The 18,796-nt window shown below is 44.4% G+C and overlaps 1 protein-coding gene across 1 annotated transcript; it reads right to left on the bottom strand.

Annotated features, from left to right (window-relative positions):
- Positions 1 to 367: 367 nt before the first annotated feature.
- On the bottom strand, positions 368 to 18,667 carry TENT5D (terminal nucleotidyltransferase 5D). The gene is made up of 3 exons (XM_059859152.1): positions 18,470 to 18,667; positions 11,676 to 11,797; positions 368 to 5,564 (listed from the first exon to the last, which is right to left on the bottom strand). The coding sequence occupies exon 3, from the start codon at positions 5,547 to 5,549 to the stop codon at positions 4,374 to 4,376; it is 1,176 nt and encodes a 391-aa protein (XP_059715135.1). The 5' UTR covers positions 5,550 to 5,564; positions 11,676 to 11,797; positions 18,470 to 18,667; the 3' UTR covers positions 368 to 4,373.
- Positions 18,668 to 18,796: the final 129 nt, after the last annotated feature.

Raw genomic sequence — 18,796 nt, 5'->3', positions numbered from 1 at the left:
AGATTTGTGGGGATGTGCATGTGCAAAGTCCAATCTTTTGTCATTGAAATCTTAATTTCATTGACCCAGCAGACAGTGAGGTTTTTATTATATAAATATAGAGATGCAGGCACTTCAAATGTGAGTATTTGACACAAGCCTGGTGCTGAGGAGCACAGAGCCATTCCAACGGATGGGAGATCCACGGGAACCCTTCTGGAACCTTCCCTGTGGGTCTGCCAGGCTGAATCTGAGCCTGTGCTGTATCCATCTGAGGAGCTGTAGCCAAATTTTCACCTCTCTTGCAGCTACCACACTCCAGTTTGGCCTCCTGGAGAAACCTGCCTGCTCCAGCTGGAGCAACCAAGGGATTACAGGAAACCACACGTTAAATAAAATGTTCTTTTAATGATCACCCCCCAAAGACCCCAAGGCACCAGTCAACACCGTGGACTAATGACCTACAAATTGGTGTGACTCTTACACATTTGTAGCATTACAATATTTTTTCCACAGCTTCAGATGGCACATTAAGAGGAATATTTCATCTGCAACAGCTTTGTCCTGAACGCCCTTCCATGTGATTATTTAATAGAAAAAGGATCAAACCAAAACTGAGCTCGCTGCTCTTCTTTCTCCAGGTATTTCTGCAGCTCATCTTGAATCCACACCTGAATAACGACAAATTCATTTCCAATTTATCACTGTAGCTCCTCTAACACCACCCAAATCCCCTCACAGATCCTCAGGCTCCAGGTAACGCATGGAGAGGCAACACCTCCACTGAGAACAATTTGCTTTTCTTTTATCCATTGCAAAAACCTCTGTAACGTGTCGAGTATAAAGCTCACAAAATACATTTTAAAGGAACTACCATAAAGTATTTGCTTCAAATAGACCTTTTACAACAAAACACAAAATTCAAAGGACATTTTTTTTTTTAAGGAAAGCACTTGAAACTGTTACACTTAGGTCCTGACAACATTAGATTACTTTAAGCTGTAAACCCTAAGAAGTTTTGTGATTAAATAAAATCAGCATTACAATTTCCAGGCATTATAATCATTGAACAGATTGTAACAACGAGATATAATTATAATGCAAACATGAAGCTCAGGAGACTGGCACTGAGAAAACTCTCAATTCTTTGTAGATTTAGATCTGCACATGATAAAATCAGTAACAACTGGAGAAGAGGTTCCAATATTTCATCCTACACACTGATATCAGTGTTTAGCAAACAGCAATCAATACATCATCCCCTTTTTAATATTACTTTACAGAGTCATTATGACCTTGAACAAAAAAAGCCCCTCCAGGTTAATTACTGCTGCCAGGTATCAATAGAACATCTGGAAGGAAATAATTAAAACCATCAGGTTTTGTTAATTGCCCCTGTAGGTGTAGATACACGAGATTTTATATATGTAAGGCTAAATAAATTACATATATGTATATGCTTACATATACAAAATCACAACCTCAACCTTCAGAACTGAACTATCTCTAGGTAAGAAATATTAGACCTTCTTCCATAAATCTAAAGGGTTTATTTATACCTGAGAGATTTTTGCATATTGATGTCTTTGTACCTTTGCCTGTGGGTGCTCCCCAAAGTCTTTCCTCTTTCCTGGGGTACAAAGCCCATTGCAGTCAGGTGGGTTCTTCCCACCAGCTCCAAGGACTTTGGCTGAGCCCTTCCTTACCTAACCTGGATCAACAGAGAGGTGACAGAATTCAATATATATTTAAATAAAGTTCTGTACAAGTGCACAGGCTGGTTTATACAAATCCACAGTGAGTTCACCACTCCTGATACTTCCACAATATCTGATTTTAAAAGTATTTTAGTGCTTTACCCAATGCATGTTTCTACTTGTTGGTTAAAGAACACCTTATTGAAGAATTTTTCTGGGTTTTGGATCACTGGCCATGCAAGACATGCTGAAAATGCTCCTTCCTGCCTGTCCTGTTCCCTGGTTCTTGGGAAGATCAACCCATTTTTCCACCCAGCAACCACGGAAACCAGGAGTGGAGGAGTAATAAATCAATGTGGCAACACTACATTAAGGTCACAGGTCAGTGCAGATGGACTGAGACTTTCCAACAAATCTAAAGAGATTAGGAGCCCCCTTCCTCCTGAAATTTAAGGCATTTGGATGCCTGATTCCCACAGATTCCCCAGCCCAGCTCTCAGCTCCTCATCCCTGCAGATCCCAAGCAGTAGCAGGGACATGACCCACGTAAGGCTCTTACAGAATTTCACAGTGCTATTTAACATGGCAAACACCAAACGAAATGGAAAGGTTCCCTTTGTCATCCTGACAGTTCAATTAAAACAGAAATGAAAGGAATCCACCATGTCTCACTCCATTTTGCTCCTGACAGGGGGAATTCCCTGGAAGTGCTTTCATGCAGACATGGTGTTACCATAGCTGATCACAGAGCAATTAGAATTGATGGTTTTATTAATTATAGTTAACCAATGGAAAGATCTTAGTGGAAGTGGAATAAAGTGTGCTTTCAGACACCAAATTGGACATACCTGAAACATCAGCAAAAGTAACAGTACTCTGTTCATGAAAGACATCACAAAATGAATCAGATTCATCAGCAAACCCTTCTTATGTTGTATAAATACCAGTTTTTTGCACTGTATTTTACAGAAAAAAAGTTAACTTTAGTGATGATGGTCTTTGAACAATTCTTTGTTCAAATCTACAGGAATATAATGGGGAAAAGGGAAGCTACATTTCACCAGCAATCGGACTTCACAGACCTTAGAAAATTTAGAAATGTTGGATTCAAAACAGCACATTTATGGACCACATTTCTCTGTAAAATAAATCAAACTCTTGTGCCCAAGTAGAAGGAATTCCCAAGGTCTGACACCTGTTGTAAATGGATGCAATGCAGCCACTGCTCTGGAGCAGGAGATGAGGATGAGCAGCGACAGGGACAACACAGCGACACACAAAGTCGATGTAAGAGACTCTACAGTTTGCATTTCCAGTTGGCTGTTCCCATTTTATACCCACACCCCTTCCAAACCTCCTTTTCCTGCTAGTCTTTCTTGTTCCATATTCCTTTTCCCAAGTTTGGTTTTGGTGACCCCACCTCAGATCCATCTGTCCCAAACCTGCTCATCCTGGAGCAAACCCTCTGCCCGTTGCTGCTACAAACACTCTGCCACCCCAGGGAGTGTTTCCTTTTCCATGTTTCCATAATTTAGGAGCTCTCTGGCACCATTTCCAGCATTTCATGGAGCAACTGGCACAGGGAGGCACTTATGTGACATGTTTAAAACTTATCTTTGGTAAACACTCACACACACACACAAATGTATAATTCATGTTTTGCTTCCTGATCGTAAATCCTCGTTTGCTACCGGTGGATGTGTGCAGGTATCTAAACACAGATAGGACTTTACCAGTATAAAACAGTTTTTCAAATGCCACTGCCAAGGATTTGTTTTAATTCACCTAAAAATAGCGCCAGTCCTGGGCTTTTGGAGTTTTTTCCTGACTCTGTTTGTTGTGCATTAAAGCAGCTGTGATCAATAACAAATTAGTGAGAGAAAGTGAGCCCATTCTGCTCAGTTTTCACCTCCTTTTTCATCCTCTTGCCTTGGTTTTCAAAACCAATTTAATCAGAGTAGTTGTACCTCTTAGAGCTTTTGTTACCTGTGAGGCAGATCCTGGGCTCTGATGCTGCCTGACTTGAGCAGCCAAATCTTTCCCTGGGATCAGTGGAAATTTCAGATACACAAAATGCCGAGTCTGTTCTTGGTAGGGGCATTTCCTGCTCACCAGTACAAACCAGTACTCTGGGGAGGGGAGGGACCCCGAGTCTCTGACTGACCTGAGGAACGATCAGCCACCAAGAGATGACCCAGCAATGTGTGTTTTCAAAGGTGCTGCAAATAAAAGTTGCTGGAACTTTGCATGGTTAAAACCAAGGGATGATTGACTTTGACACACCCAGAGCACTGTCCCTTCTAACATCAGGCATTTCTACAGAGAGGTATTTCATTGGTTTCAGTTTTCATTGACACCATTTAAATTTTGCTTAAGAATTTCTTTTTCTTTTAGAACCCAGAACTTAGTGCATTTCTTTTTTACAAAATTAGAATAATTTATATCCTTCTCTTTTCATTGCAAAAAAATACAGCCCAAACACACGTCAAGGTATAAACACTTCACGAATGACAGACGCTTCACGTATTTCACCTGCGTAATGGTGAGTTAGACATTGACCAACCAAACAACTTTGGCAACTTGCACAAAAATATGTCCTTAACTCAAAAGTGCTGATAAAACTCGCTTTAATGAGGCCTTTATTAAGGAGAGAACTGGAAAGAGAGGAGCGGTGAGTGCTTGGAGGTTGGAGCGTTCCTACACCATCCCGCTCTGTAGCTGTATGTGGAAAGGGTACGGCTGGTAGAACACAGGGGGTTGTCCATGGGCAATGTAGTAGTTGCTGAAGTTTCTGTCACTGATATAGGGAGCAGGCTGATAGTAGCACGTGACGTTGGCCGCGTTGGGGATGATGTTCTGTTCTCCGAGCACTTTTAAAGCCAGGATTGTGATCATATTGAGGGTTTGCCTTCGCTCGTGCCCCATGAGGCAGACTGTGCTCTTGTTCACCACCCCACGCAGGGTCATCAAGTAGTCATACTTGCTCTTCTCCTCCCCGATGAAGTGGTTGCGCAGGTAGGACTCGATTTTCCTCTGCTGCTCGGCAACGTCGGGAAAATCAATGAAGAACCTGGAGCACATGTAACGTTCCAGAGATTTAATTTCAGCCTCATCCGCCGGCTTAAAGTCACGGACGAGGAGGTTGCTGTACTTCAGGAGGCCGCCTCCCCTGATCTCCTCCGGGTTCCGGGTGGAGATCAGTTTGTATTTCAGGTGGTCCATGGCCTGGTTGAAGTCCCCGTACATGCTCTCGGCGATGACGGCGGGGTGGCAGTCCTGTGTCAGGGGCCGGTCTGAGGCTCTGTAGACGGCCAGGATGGAGTCCAGGATGATCTGGAAGGAGTCCACGCTGAACTCGAACTGCCGCCGCAGCGAGCTGACGAACTTCAGCTCCACGTTCTTGCCGCTGTTGTTGGACAGGGAGATGAGGCTCCAGCGGTCGTGGTCGGTGGAGACTTTGACCATCTTCTGCACGTAGGCATCTTTCATGGTCTGAGCCGTGATTTTTTGCTTGTTGACGCATTTTGGCAAGAAGTCCAATAGGCAATTGAGAACTGCTTCCTTAACCACCTGGAACTCGAGCTCACTGGGAAGTTCCACTCCAAAAATGATGTCCAGGTCCTTGTAACTGGTGCCATTGTGCTTCACCAGGATGTGACTGGCAGTGGAACCATTCAGGCGGATGTCCCTGACATGGATCTGCTTCTCAATGAGCTGCTCCTTTACCATATGGATTATATCCTTCGGCTTTACCTCCAGGGTCGGAAAGTTTCCTCTCCCATGAATAGGTATAGCCTCGGTCAAAACCTGATCCAGGATTTTAATCTGATCCCAGGTGAGATAACTGAATCTGTGGTCCAAGTCCTCAGTCATTGTGATATTGGTTGGCTAAAGAGGGAGAAAGAGGAATTAGAGACAAATGTTAGAACTTTCTGGAATACCAGAGAGGACATTTCACTTGGTTATATCAAACTTCCTCCCTCAGTGTAGTGACAGAGCTGTTCATTTTAGAGACACAACCCCAGTTAACGGTCTGAGTCAACCACTGCACTTGTCACAGGCTTTTAATTGAATTTTAATGTACTCAGGTTTTAATCCTGCTGAGAAGCCATCACGTTATTGTATAACCCATGACTCAAAGTAAATGCAGCAAACCATATAGACCCAATTTAAAAGTACTCAAAGGTTAATAACACCAAGTACTTGGTGGTTCTAATGGAACTCCAAATAAATTTCGCTGGGAAGAGATAAAATGAGCAAAATGAGCAAATTTGTTCTTGCTGTCCTGCCTAGACATCTCCCTTGATCTCCAGTGACTTGAATACTTAAAAGTACTGAAAGACTAGGAAGTTCTTTTGTGAAAACCAGGAATGTTGCAACCTGCTCCCTGTTTATCCAGCCATATGCCTTGGATGAACTTTGGTCTCTATGGATCATCTAAACACACGCATCCTTTAATATCACTTGTGGTTTGAGGACTGGATAGCTGATAATTGTCAAGTTGTTTCCATGATGTTTCTGTGGAAAATATTTCCTTCTAAACCATAAGCCATGTTTTACATTAATGTATCAATGCTGCAAGTCGTGGTTTGCAGATCTGGTGAGAAAACCCCTTCCAGTCTTGTGGAAAAAGGACCTCAGGAAAGAAGCACCTATAGAATACATGGGATAAAGCTCAGCTTTGGGAATTTGTCAGTTTAAAATGATATCTTGAATTCGTAGCATCATGTTTAACAAGGAGATGAGCCACTCAGGTGGTGGCCAGGTGGCGTCTGAAGGGTCTCAGTGAGGCACCAGCTGGGTGGAAAAGTGCCTTGGGAGTCTGCCAGCACCCAAAACCTGCTTTCGAAACACCCCCGAGTGTTTCTGCAGCCAGATGGCTCAAACATATTCTTTCAGCCAAAGCTCAAGGATAAAAATAAAGTAAAATCAAACTAAGTAACAACACTACTGAAAAGTCCCCACTGTTGTTTCTTAACCAGTGGTGACTCCATATGTACGTTGTCATACATTCCCCTTCCCTCGCCTTCAGATTCCACACTCTGGAATATTTTAGTAATTTCAAGTAACTTGTGAGCTGCCAAATGGCTTGGGAATATGACAGAGCTCTATTTCACATACTTCTGCTGGAATTTCAGCTCCCATTAGGCTGATCAGGAGCATATGTAATTCCAAGCACCTTCCTGGCCCCATGACAAAGAATGGGACTAACCAGATGTTTGAAGCTGAGGGAATGTTTTAAAAGTTGGCGAAAGTGGGACTGAAGTTGGGAATTTAACTGACAGTGTGAAGGTCTTGGAATCAGTCCCATAGGTCTGGCACAACCACGTAGCTCCTGGCATCAGATACATAGTGTATAATTCCACACCCTTAACAGGTATGTTTTCAGGTGTATTCAGAAATATCCACATTTTTCCTGCAGGCATTTAGAGGACACAACATTTGAACTGAAAAGGAGAGAAACTGCCCTTCACAGCCCTGCCAATTTTACATGCTAATGATTTCACCATTGAAAATTCATTAGAATTCCATGCTTATTCCTTTAAAACTATAGCTATGCATCTTTCAGAGCCTTTATGACAACTCAGTACAAGTCTGTCCCAAAAACCAGCCTTTACAGAGATCTACTGTTAATTCTGGAAGTGGGACAACCTTGGGTAGAGGCAGGTTGGAAGGAGAAGTTTTTGTTCAAATGTTTTTGCTGCCATGTTGTCACCTAAGTCTTTCATAGAGTCACAGAATAAAGGCTGGAAAAGACCTCCAAGATCATCAAGTCCAGCTTTTTATATGCCAGATTATGGTGGACTGGCCCAAATGATCCCCTAGCAAACTTAAAATGGTCAGAATTAAATAAAATTGTCAGTAGTTTTTATTATGGCATTTGTTTAATATTGCAAAACCTTGACCTTTCTGAGGCTGATGCTGTGCCATAAAAAAAAAAAAGGGAGCAGAGAAGGGAGTGTTGAAATTCAACCCTCTTTTAGCAGAGGGACCCTCTTCAAACACTTGGAAAGTCAGAAGATGGACGTATCTCTAAATAAGCTTAGAAATCCTTCCTTTATTGCTACATGTTTTTAGGCATTTCAGATGTTATTGCAATATACTGAGGTTTGAAACTGAAAGGAGAAGGTAATGGCACTAAATCTCTATTTTGTGTTGAAGAGGCATCCCTCAAAATGTCATTTCTCTGAAGTGATTCCTGGAGAATCTGAGGAGTCTTTGGGAGCTCTGTCTCACCATTAATGTTTTATGATAAGTATTAAAGAATTGTGTGCTGAAATAACACCTTCAACTCTGACAAGTGAGAAAAATGTACTAGGAAAAAAACCCAGGAATTCAGTTTTCAAAAATATAATTAATTTGCAGGTAAGCCTAAATAAACATTACTAGTAGTAGTAGTATTTTTTATTATTTGCTAATTTTCTACCAGTTTGCAAGCCAATACTTTTACCTTTCACTCTCCTGGAAGGATTTTGTTATTTTCTTCAATCTTCTCTGGCAAAAAGAACAATTTCCAGGCACTTTTATAGTCATTAAGAACCTGATTTCTCAAAGCAGGGGCAAATTTACTTACTGAGGTGCTCAGGTTAATGCCAGGAGTTATTATTAATGTAATTAACCTCAGTTACAATACATCAGCAGCAACACTGAGGCTGTAATTAGTCCAAGTGTTGTGTAAAACAAGAGATCCTGGGATGAAGGGAAGGAAACTCCCTGCATGTGACCACAGCACCTGGATGAAGCCAAGCACAAGTGAGTACTGAGCTGCTTAATTAGAAAAGGGGCTGGAAAATCACTTTATTCCTTGGAAAGTGCTGCTGTTTGCAATGGAGGATGATCAATTTACATGGGAAGAGAGTGATAGGACAGGGGAATGGTTTTAAAAAGAAGGGAGGTTTAGATTAAATTAGAAAGAAATTCCTCCCTGAGAGGGTGCTGAGGGCCTGGCACAGATTCCAGAGAAGCTGTGGCTGCCCCTGGATCCCTGGAAGTGTCCAAGGCCAGGCTGGACAGGGCTTGGAGCAGCCTGGGACAGTGGAAGTGGGACTGGAAGGAGATGATCTTTAAGGTGCCTTCCAACCAAGCCATCCTGGGATTCTGTGATCCCTGGATGCAGCTACATCTCACCTCACTGGCACCCCCAATCCCAGCTGTCCCTAAGCCTTCCCCGCGGCACCCTGCCAAAGAATTCCCTTTGTGAAACTCCTTCCACACAAATACCCCAAAGCATCTCATGTGCTCCACATTCAGGGTTTTCTTGTCCTAAAGTCTGCACATGGGCAAATGGAAGCTGCACAAACATCACCACCACAGCAATGAAATTCAAAAGGGGTGTTTTTCCACACTTCATCAATATTTTAATTTACTGTGATTCCCTCCTAGTGATTTTTCAGAAGTTTTTCTGTTTATGGATTTAAAAATGTTACCATAAATTGCAATAGACTTGAATCCCATCTGATTTAAGATCTCTGCCAGAAAAAAGGATGAAGAAAAGCAGTTTTCAGGGTGTTTTCTTTTACATACACTGGCTAGAGAAGCACAGAATAAGATGGATCAGACCCAGTCAGGTCTTGTGATATATCATTCTTATTATAAGGTTAGAAAAATGTTTCCCTGACTCAACTTCCAACTTGTCCTTGAGTGGTCACCTTCACCTGATAAAGCAGTCACAATGGGGAAAAATGTTTGGATACTTAAACATAATATTGTTAAATTTTATAATTTATTTTTCTATTGAAATTAGAGGCTCTAATTTTCTCTTTGGAGCAAGCAACTCTGAGTTTGGGCTGACAATGATGCTAAAATGTTTCATTAACCACCTCTTAGCACTCCACTGTGCATGAGCTTCATCAAAAAAATCCAAGCAGATCTGGCTTTACATCTGAATGAAGCAAATCTGCCATGCTAATGACAGCTTTCATGTACCCCACAACTTTCATAGAAACAGATACTTGCAGTCTAGAGAACAGTCTCATCAAATTTAGCTCATATTTTACTGATAAACTGTTTAGATTCTCTTTTTATATATTCCATAATGTTGATTCAGTGTGTTTTCAAAGGGTTTGCCATGTGCTGGCATTTTCAGGCAGGATACAGCTGAAATAGGTTTTGTGCAGCTGTGGCAGCTCCATCCTCTTCCTTTTGCTTCTATCTGCTCCCATGTTTTTCTGTTTACAATAAAGGTTGGGAATATTTAAATGCTTCAATTCTTTTTACTTTGCACTTGAAATCAGTTGTGCAGGGACTTTGCACAGATCACAGAACTCCAGAACGAGGGAGGTTGGAAAAGCCCTCCAAGACCATCGAGTCCAACCAGTGCCTGATCCCCACCTTGTCACCAGCCCAGAGCTCCGAGTGCCACCTTCAGGTGTTCCTTGGACTCCTCCAGGGATGGGGACTCCAAACCTCCCTGGGCAGCTCCTTCCAAGGCCTGACTACCCTTTCCATGAAGGAGTTCCTGCTGCTGTCCAACCTGCCCATCCCCTGGCATGCCTTGAGGCTGTTTCCCCTCATCCTGTCCCTTGTTCCCTGGGAGAAGAGTCTGAGAAAGAGATGTAGCAAAATGTCTTGGGAGCTGCTGTGGTGGCCTTGTTTTGGGGGATCACTCCAGAAACACCCACAGAAATTCTGCCATTCCTCTCACCTCTGCACTGGTTTTCCTGTTTACACATGACATACATCACTATAAATGTCCATGATCTCCTGCTAAAGCTTTATTTTAATTCAAAGATCCATTTCTCTATGAAGCTGGACATTTGGAAGCATTTTGCTCACTTACTTCAGAACTGCAGCTGGCATAAACTCCAAAGGCAGGAATGTCAAATGTGGAGGGACTTCCAGTCGTAATTTAAACCCAGATGAGACAAGGAGAAGCAGTAAAACATCTGGGAAACCTAAATGGGGACATATTTAAACTGCTTTGACAGTGCTTTCCATGAGTTTTCCCTTCCATTAATGTCAATGCAGTGGTGAAGGCAGTGTTTATTTATCCTGTTATCAAGTGATAACGCATGAATTGCCATCAGTTTTCAGTCCAGCTCCCACTGAGTTTCCTTGGGATAACAAATGATAGCTCAGCTCTTCCCTGGCAGATAAGGCTGCAAGGTGGGCAAAATGCAAAGCTGTGGGCTTGGGCTGTGCCACAGAATGGCACCTTCAAGGGCACAAAAAGTAAATACAGGACAAGACTTGATCCACAAAAATGTGTCCTACTTTTTCCACCCAACAAAAGGAACATGGATCATGGCTTTAAGGGAAAGAGGGGAGGGTTAGATGGGATATTGGGAAGAAATTCTTTCCTTTAAGGGTGGGGAGGCGGGCACAGGGTGCCCAGAGAAGCTGTGGCTGCCCTGGATCCCTGGAAGTGTCCAAGGCCAGGCTGGACAGGGCTTGGAACATCCCAGACCAGGATGTTTCTGTGCCCATGGAACAAGATGGGATGTAAGGTCCCTTCCAACCCAAACCATCCTGGGATTCTGTTTCTGCTGGAATATTACAGGATATTGACTCAATGACCTGAGAATTCTCAGGAGGCACAAACTGAGGAGTTTAACTTGGGCACCCAGTATGAAATCATAATCCATATTCTGTCATGTTGGATATTTGGGGTTTTTTGGATGTCCCATTTTTCCATCATGACTCATGGTAGACTCATTCTTAGCCAGATGGGGATCCCCTCACAGGGCAACATTTTCAAGGGCCTATTTATCATGACTTGATATCAGTTCCCACAACACATGAGGCTACTTCTCACAAGGCCTCCAGTCCAAACCAACCAAGCCCTTTTAAAAACAGGAGGTCAGTATCTCAATTGCTCTAAAACACTTCAATAACTTTTAAAAAATAGGTGCTATTTACAATCTTTAGTCTGTCTGGGGCTGTGGTCATCCCTGGGAAGTTCCTGCTTTAGGAAAAGCTTATTTCTACTACCAAACACATATTTATGGACTAAATCCTGAATAATACTCCCAGCAAGAATGCAAAATCCCACGGACTCACCGTGGCAGGACGACTGGGAGTGTGTATTCCAGCAGAGTTAATAGGATGAGTCACTGGATCATTTGGTAGAAATATGAATTGTCATCTTGTCGCTGACAGAAACACAAAGCTCCCCGGGAAAGCTGCAGGAAATAAAACCCAACAAACAATCAGATTCATTTGGAGATCAGTGTTAACCACCGGTCACCTGCTGGACATAATAAATGATGCATTACAGCCTGGCAGTCCTGCAGGTGCAACAGACTTTGAAGTTGGGAATGGTAAGGGAAAAGTAGTGGAGAAAGCACCAAAGGGTTTATAAAGATTCTGGGTTTCAGGTCATGCTTAATCCTCTGCAAGGATATTAACAAACCTGCCATTTTCCCTACAGGATTTTGAGTGGGAATTTAATATGATTAATAGACATGCAAATTAGCAGGGATGTAGTAGAGTCATATAAAATTTAGAATGAATAATAATTCAGCAGAATGAAGTATTATGAATTGTGTAGTGGCTTTAGATTCTTTCTATCAGAGTGTGCAGCTGACAGGAAGCTCTTGTTTCCTGGCACATGGTTCATTTAGAGTAAGCCCAGGGTCCTGTTGCTAGAATTTCCATGCTCATGCCATGTGCTGGAATGAAATATTTCTGTAAATATTCACCTGCTATCCTAAAGGCACTTCCTTTTATTTGTGTCTCATTTCAAACATGTGCTGACAGTCAGTATTCTCAGGCTTTCTTTGCAAGACCTCCCATTCCAGCACCCCATCCTGCAAAGCTCACAACAGCCACTCAGGTTCCCTGACTATCCCAAGCAGGGCCTGTCCACTGTGTGAGTTGGTATTCACAGAAATTTGCTCCTTGTTGAGTTGTGTTCCACAATCTCAGCTTTTATGCTCAAATTACATATGGTTCTTATTAAAGATAATATTTAAAGTATGATTTATGTGTAAATATCTGCATAATCTGCTGGAAAAGCTGAAATTATAGCCCAAGGAGGTATGGACTGTGTTATTCCTTTATTAGGAATAGAATGGATTTTTCCTCCCTGCTACAGCAGGCGAATTTTTATCCCTGAAAATGCCATTTTAGTGCTGCCAGAAGCACAGCACTTACTTTGCTCACCCTGTGAGGACCTGTCTGTTGTGCCAGGGCCTGTCTGCAGCTTTCATTTGCTTTCCAACTCCTGATGGGCCACTAATTAGCTGAATGCATGTTCCTGACCTGCTCCCAAATCCGTGCACTGATGGCTCATGTTGGCAGCTGAATAAAGGGTTAAGTCTGGCAAGGGCTGAGCTCTGCTCTGAGCCTGGCAGTGAGCAGCCAGTGAGGCCTTGATGGCAAAGGGAAGAGTTCTGGGCTGCTTAGATAAAAGGATCTCAGCATGTGGAGTCTGGAAAAGTCAGACAAATCAGTCACTTTGCAAAAAAAATACAAACTTCTTTTTAATGCTGAAATATTGTTATTTCTTTCTGTGCAAGGATGGAAGGTTTAATGGATATATGATATCCATTAATGGATATATCACCCTGATAGAACAGATTAAGACTGGAGCAGAATTTATGGCTTCCCCTGGTGATATTTAGGGGAAGAAGAGAGAGACCTTTATAGCATTTTCTTTGTAGAAGAGGCATTATTATATAATATGTTCATAGAAGCAGCAGCTGAGATTGATGAGCTGCTTTGCCTACTGGGACATTATTCCCAACAGCTGCCTTTCATTGGCTCAGTCACCACAGGAAAAAGCATCATTTCCTTACTCTATGCTCAGGGTTCCCAGGATTTTTCAGCTGGAGGAAAAACAAAAATAAAAATGATGATGTCAACAATTACCCTGTGTTTTAAAGAGACCATCTCCCTGCTCCTGAACTGGGGATGTGAATTATGGCAACATGCACCAACAAAGCCATTCCCAAGCCTTTTCCCTGGTGCTTCTGTGACTAAGGAGCACAGGACTATCCTGAGATGCAGCAGGGTCTGGGAGATGATGTGGGGCTCTGTGCCCTGGATTTCCCTCTGTGCCACAATTTCCCAGCTGGTTACTCCTTTGGGTGTCCCCACTCCCAGGTCTCACCCTGAGGAATACTGACCCTCAAACCTTCCAGGTGGACCTCAAATCTTTGGTGGATGTGGAGGCTGCTCAGCACCTCATGAGCTCTCCCAGGGCATTTCCAGGTGATGCCCCCTGAACTGGCAGGGAAAAGAGCCAAGGGTCCCAAAGATTCCTTCCTCCCCCTGTGTGCTGCAGCTTCCCCTGACTGCTCTACTCAGCTCCTCAGACTAATCCCAAAATCTATTTACTCACTCGAGATCCCAGTGACTCAATCTAAAGCTCACTTATCAAAAACTCTCATTATTATGACTAAACTGCAGCAAAAGCAGGCAAGGTAAAAATTGAAACAATCCTTCTTTTCCATCTATTAACCATCTTCATAATCATCTCTCCTCTTCAAATGCCAGAGGAAGAGGGATGAGTGATACCATGTGCCACTGCAGCCCTAAAGCTGGGCTGCTTTCAGGGTAAAAAGGGCATTACAAAGTCAAGGCTCTCCTCAGGAACTCTCCAGAAACATCTTCCCCTCATCTACACCAAAGGACAATCAAATATCCCCATAAACCATGAGAGGATTCTCCTGGATCACATTTCTGGCTGTTCTGAGAGGGCTCCAACACAACCACATCCACTGAATGGATCTCTCTTTTTTGACTGATCACACCCCAAACCCCCTTGCTGGAAGCTGCATTTAGTTCCTTCAGTCAGTGCAGTCTGGGGGTTCCCCTCTAAGCCAGTACTGAGCCATGGAGGGTGGGTTCTGATGGTTCACCCAGAGTGGATTTGGAGTTTTCCTTGGGAGGAGCCCAAAGGATGAAGGAAATGCACCCTGAAGGCTTCTCTGCCTCACCCCTGCTCTGCTCTGCACAGGTTAGAAAAGTGTTTCTGTTGAGCAATTATTCTGTTCCACTCCAGGAGTATTTTCATTTCATGGCAGAAGCTGTGAGCTCCAGGCCCAGGCTCCAGGTTGATTTGTGAAGCAGTCAAGGATCCCTCCAAATAAAGGCTCTTCCCTATTGCTACAGCAAGGGAGGGAGTTTAAATTCAATTGGAAAAACTTCTGTATCCTGGAGCAGGCTGGGCTGGCACCTCCACAGGACTGTGTCTCACAGGCTACTCAAAGATTACTGTGTCTTCCATTATTTAACTATGTTGCTATTTGTGTTTACAATGTTCATATAGAATTCATATTTTTATGAATTAATTTCCATCCTTATATTAGAAAGTTACTCTCTGAATACAAAACACAGCAGTGGGATTTCACTTTAATGCCATTTTCCCAATTTTATGAGTTACACTGTAAAAGTGGGGGGAAAGAGATGAATTATTCATTATCTTCAAAGTATTTGCTGCACAGGAGTTTATGTTTAATTTTGCATCAGTAACAGCCAAGATTTCCACAGAAAATAGTTTTTTGATAAGTGAAATGTTTTCTAGTTTGCAGTTGAAAAATCTGCAGAACTCTGGGCAAAATACAACAGGAAAAAAGGATTCTGGCTGCAGCAGCAGAACTGGGAACTGCTTCTCTTTTGTGGTGACGGCAGCACGAAATCTCTGTTGACATTATTACTAAAAGGCAGAGAGGAGATAAAGTGATGATTAAACCCAAGAAAAAGGCCCAGGCCCTGCAGCACAGCTGTGCATTCGTGACTTTTCCATCACTATCAATAATTCATAATGACCATCACGCACCTGACGACACCAAGTTGGGGAGAAAGACTGACTCAAGCTTTCACCAAATGTGCAAAAACATCCAACCTGACATTGGATGTCAGGGCAACAGGACCTGCTGGATAAGCAAAGATCCAGCAGAAAGGGTAATGGAGGAGAAAATCAGCTGATGTGGACATAAATCAACATCTGCTGTACCCGTTTGTGGCATTTTATGGAGGAAAACTCTCCTTTTGGTGGTACACACTGAAAGAAAGTTTTTAGAGCTTCTAAAATATTTTTTCTAGAAAAGAACTGAAATGATGGTTTACCTGTGAGCAATTCTGCAACATGAAGGAACCATGCCCAATATTATGCTCAAGTTTTGCAGCTGGATTCTCCTTTGCTGCACCTCACTAACTCAGCATGGCCATAGGCAATGGCACATTGCTGATTCCCTGGGGCATCTTGGATTCTCCGCTGATGCTTTGAAGAATTATTTTTGCATGAAGATCATGGTGGCAAAGGCAAAAAAGCCAGACTGCAATTCCCAAAATATTTATATTTTTTAAATGTTTGAATCCAAATGGTATAAATTGATAGAATCATGGAATGGTTTGGCTTGGAAGGGACATTTAATCTCATCCAGTTCCACCCTCTGCCATGGGCAGGGACATCTTCCACTATCCCAGGGTGCACCAAGCTCCATCCAACCTGGCCTTGGACACTTCCAGGGATCCAGAAGCAGCCACAGCTTCTCTGGGAACCTGTGCCAGGGCCTCCCCACCCTCACAGGGAACAATTTCTTCCATATATTGAAGTGAAATCTGCCATTTTTCAGTTTGAAATTATTACTTCCCATCCCACCACTACAGCTCCTGATGAAGGAATTGACAATGACAATTCAGTTCAGCAGGAATTACTCAGGTGTAAATAGGAGAAGAACTGGCCTGGTCTGTTCATGGCTGAGCATCTGAGTTCTGCAATGTAAACTCTGGGTTGGCTTCCACTCTCCAGGGACCATCCCTAACTCCATGTTACCCATCCTTTGATGGTGAAATTTGGCTTGGAATTTGCCTCCAAATCCTCTGACTGTTTATTGCCTTTCATCCATTAAAACCACTGGGTTAAACACAGAAACATAAGAGATATATGACATGGAAGACATGTATATGACATGGAAGACATAACTACATGTTAAATCCATAAAAAAAGTCTATCCCCACATGCAGAATCATCAAGGAACTGAGAACTCAACAAACACAGTCAACAACTGGACCCAGCAAGGGCTTCACAACACGAATGAGAGAGGCAAAACAGAGCAAAGGTAGCAAGATTCCCCCCTGCTGTGGCCAAGCATGGGTGGCACAGCCCAAACCCCTCCTGCAGTCTGATCATCAGAGCCCAGAACCACAACACCACTCTGGATTAGGAGTGTTTTGAAACATGGGTAGCATTTAATTCCTTCAAGCACTGTTAATTAATGAATTAATTTCCACTGCCAGCCTAAATGCTGCTTAATTGACTCTCCAAAATAACTCAATCTCAATGTGATCTTTCAAGAAACTTGGTCTACTTCTGTCTCCCTGATTTATGGTTGATTCATAAATTATGGGACTCTATTGTGTCAGCAGTTAATCCTGAGCTTGAGCAGGAGCTCAAGCCCTGATCTTGCAGGGCAGGAATTTAGGGTCAGGCTTTTCCTCACAAGGGTCACCATGTCTCTGTGTGACAGCTGAATCATTCCAGAGCACACAGATCTTACACAGCCCGGTGTGTCTGGTGCCTAATGAGGCAACAAAACTAAATTTACTGTAAAGTTATGCTTGGGATGCCCAGCTGGGCAGGGATGGTGTGCAAGCAGCGCTGCCCCGAGGTCAAAGGTCTGCAGCACTGCAAATTAAAGGAATTATTGATGTTCCCTTTGAACTAAGCTGCGGGAATGCCAGAGGGATAAGACACAAGGAATAGAAGGTATAATGCAGACAGCTATTCTCCCTCCACACATCAAGCCCATATTCCCAGGTATTGGATGCTGCAGGCACAGCACATGGAGGATGAAAGGGCACAGGGATTGTTTTGAACATATCTGAATGGGACAGACCCATCACATCTGCCTCTAGAGCTTAAGGAGAAGTCAGAGGAGCACAAAGCATGGGAGAGTCCCTGCTCTGGAGTCACTGTCATGTATTATTCATCCCTCGGCCTTTAGCGGAGAATTCGGCACATCCCCATTCATTCCCACCTGGCTGCTTTTCATGGGAGCCACGAACAGGCTGTTACTCTCAAGGCAGCACACGGAACACAACGTGTGAGCCTGCAGAGCCCAGCCTCCTCTTTCCGAGGGAACAATTAATGCTATTACAGATTTGCAGCGGCTCAAAGATGTATCAGAGACGCCTGTGGGAGAAGGCAAGGAGCACACGAGAGTGATTCCGGGCTGGGAAGACACAGAATTCTAGCCCCGAGTTGCTGGAAAGCAGTTTTGCTTTGCATGCAGGCACTTCCGAATAGTTCAGGGCACAGAATCGCAGCTTGCTGTCACTGTCACTTCACTGTCACTGTCACCTCCAGGCTGTGACCTCCCCCAAAACACGGATGGTCCTTGCAGAATACAGAGAAAAGGCCTCAGCTACCAGGGCTGTCATCATCTAAGTGGGATGACAGAGCTTCCAAGAGCGAGTAAGGAATGCCACGCTCCTACTACCGCTACTACGAACGTGGCGAGGCAGGGCTTGCCCAGATCCAGGGAGCTTTTAGGATTCATGCGAAGGAACGCCCGTAGTGGGACGGAGCTCACGTGCAGCCAGCCACACACAGCACCCTACGGCACCGCCGCGCCGCCAAGCCGCCCTTTTTACAAGTTCACCCCTAAAGTTTCTAAGGAAAACGCCTTACGGAGAGAGAAGGAAAAGGCCCGAGCCGAGCCGAGCGCTCCGGGTTTCTCCCAAGTTTTTTAACCGAGCCCAACCGCTCCCGCAACGGCCCCGCCCGGCCCAACCCCGCGGGCACCCGCGACCCGCCGGCCCTGCGGGCTGGGCGCTCTGGGGACACTCACTCGCCATGCGGGGGACACCCGCGCACCAAGCGGCGCTGGGGGACATTCACTCACCGAGCGGCTGCGGGGACGCTCAGTTCCCGAGCGGCTGCGGGGGACACGCTCCGTGCGGCTGTGGGGGACACTCAGTCACCGTGCGGCGGTGGGGACTCTCACGCAGCGAGCGGTTGTGGGGACACTCACTCCCCGTGCGGGTGGAGGGGACGCTCCGTGCGGGTGTACGGGACGCTCCCCGCGCGGTGCCCGCGCCGCTCCAGCCGGGGCCGCCGCTGTCCGCGGCCGCGCTGGTGCTGAAGGGGCCGCCCCGCCCCGCCCCGCGCCCGCCCCCGCCCGCCCCCGCGGAGCGCAGCGCCATGGCCGCCATGGCAACGCCGTGAGGGG

The sequence above is a fragment of the Haemorhous mexicanus genome, chromosome 14, assembly GCF_027477595.1.
Source record: "Haemorhous mexicanus isolate bHaeMex1 chromosome 14, bHaeMex1.pri, whole genome shotgun sequence".
In the NCBI taxonomy this organism is placed as follows: domain Eukaryota; kingdom Metazoa; phylum Chordata; class Aves; order Passeriformes; family Fringillidae; genus Haemorhous; species Haemorhous mexicanus.
This window is presented reverse-complemented; position numbering and strand designations above follow the sequence as displayed.

Bases quoted from the DNA above. Each gene is read 5' to 3' on its own strand.
- TENT5D (XM_059859152.1), bottom strand. From the start codon at position 5,549: ATGACTGAGGACTTGGACCACAGATTCAGTTATCTCACCTGGGATCAG.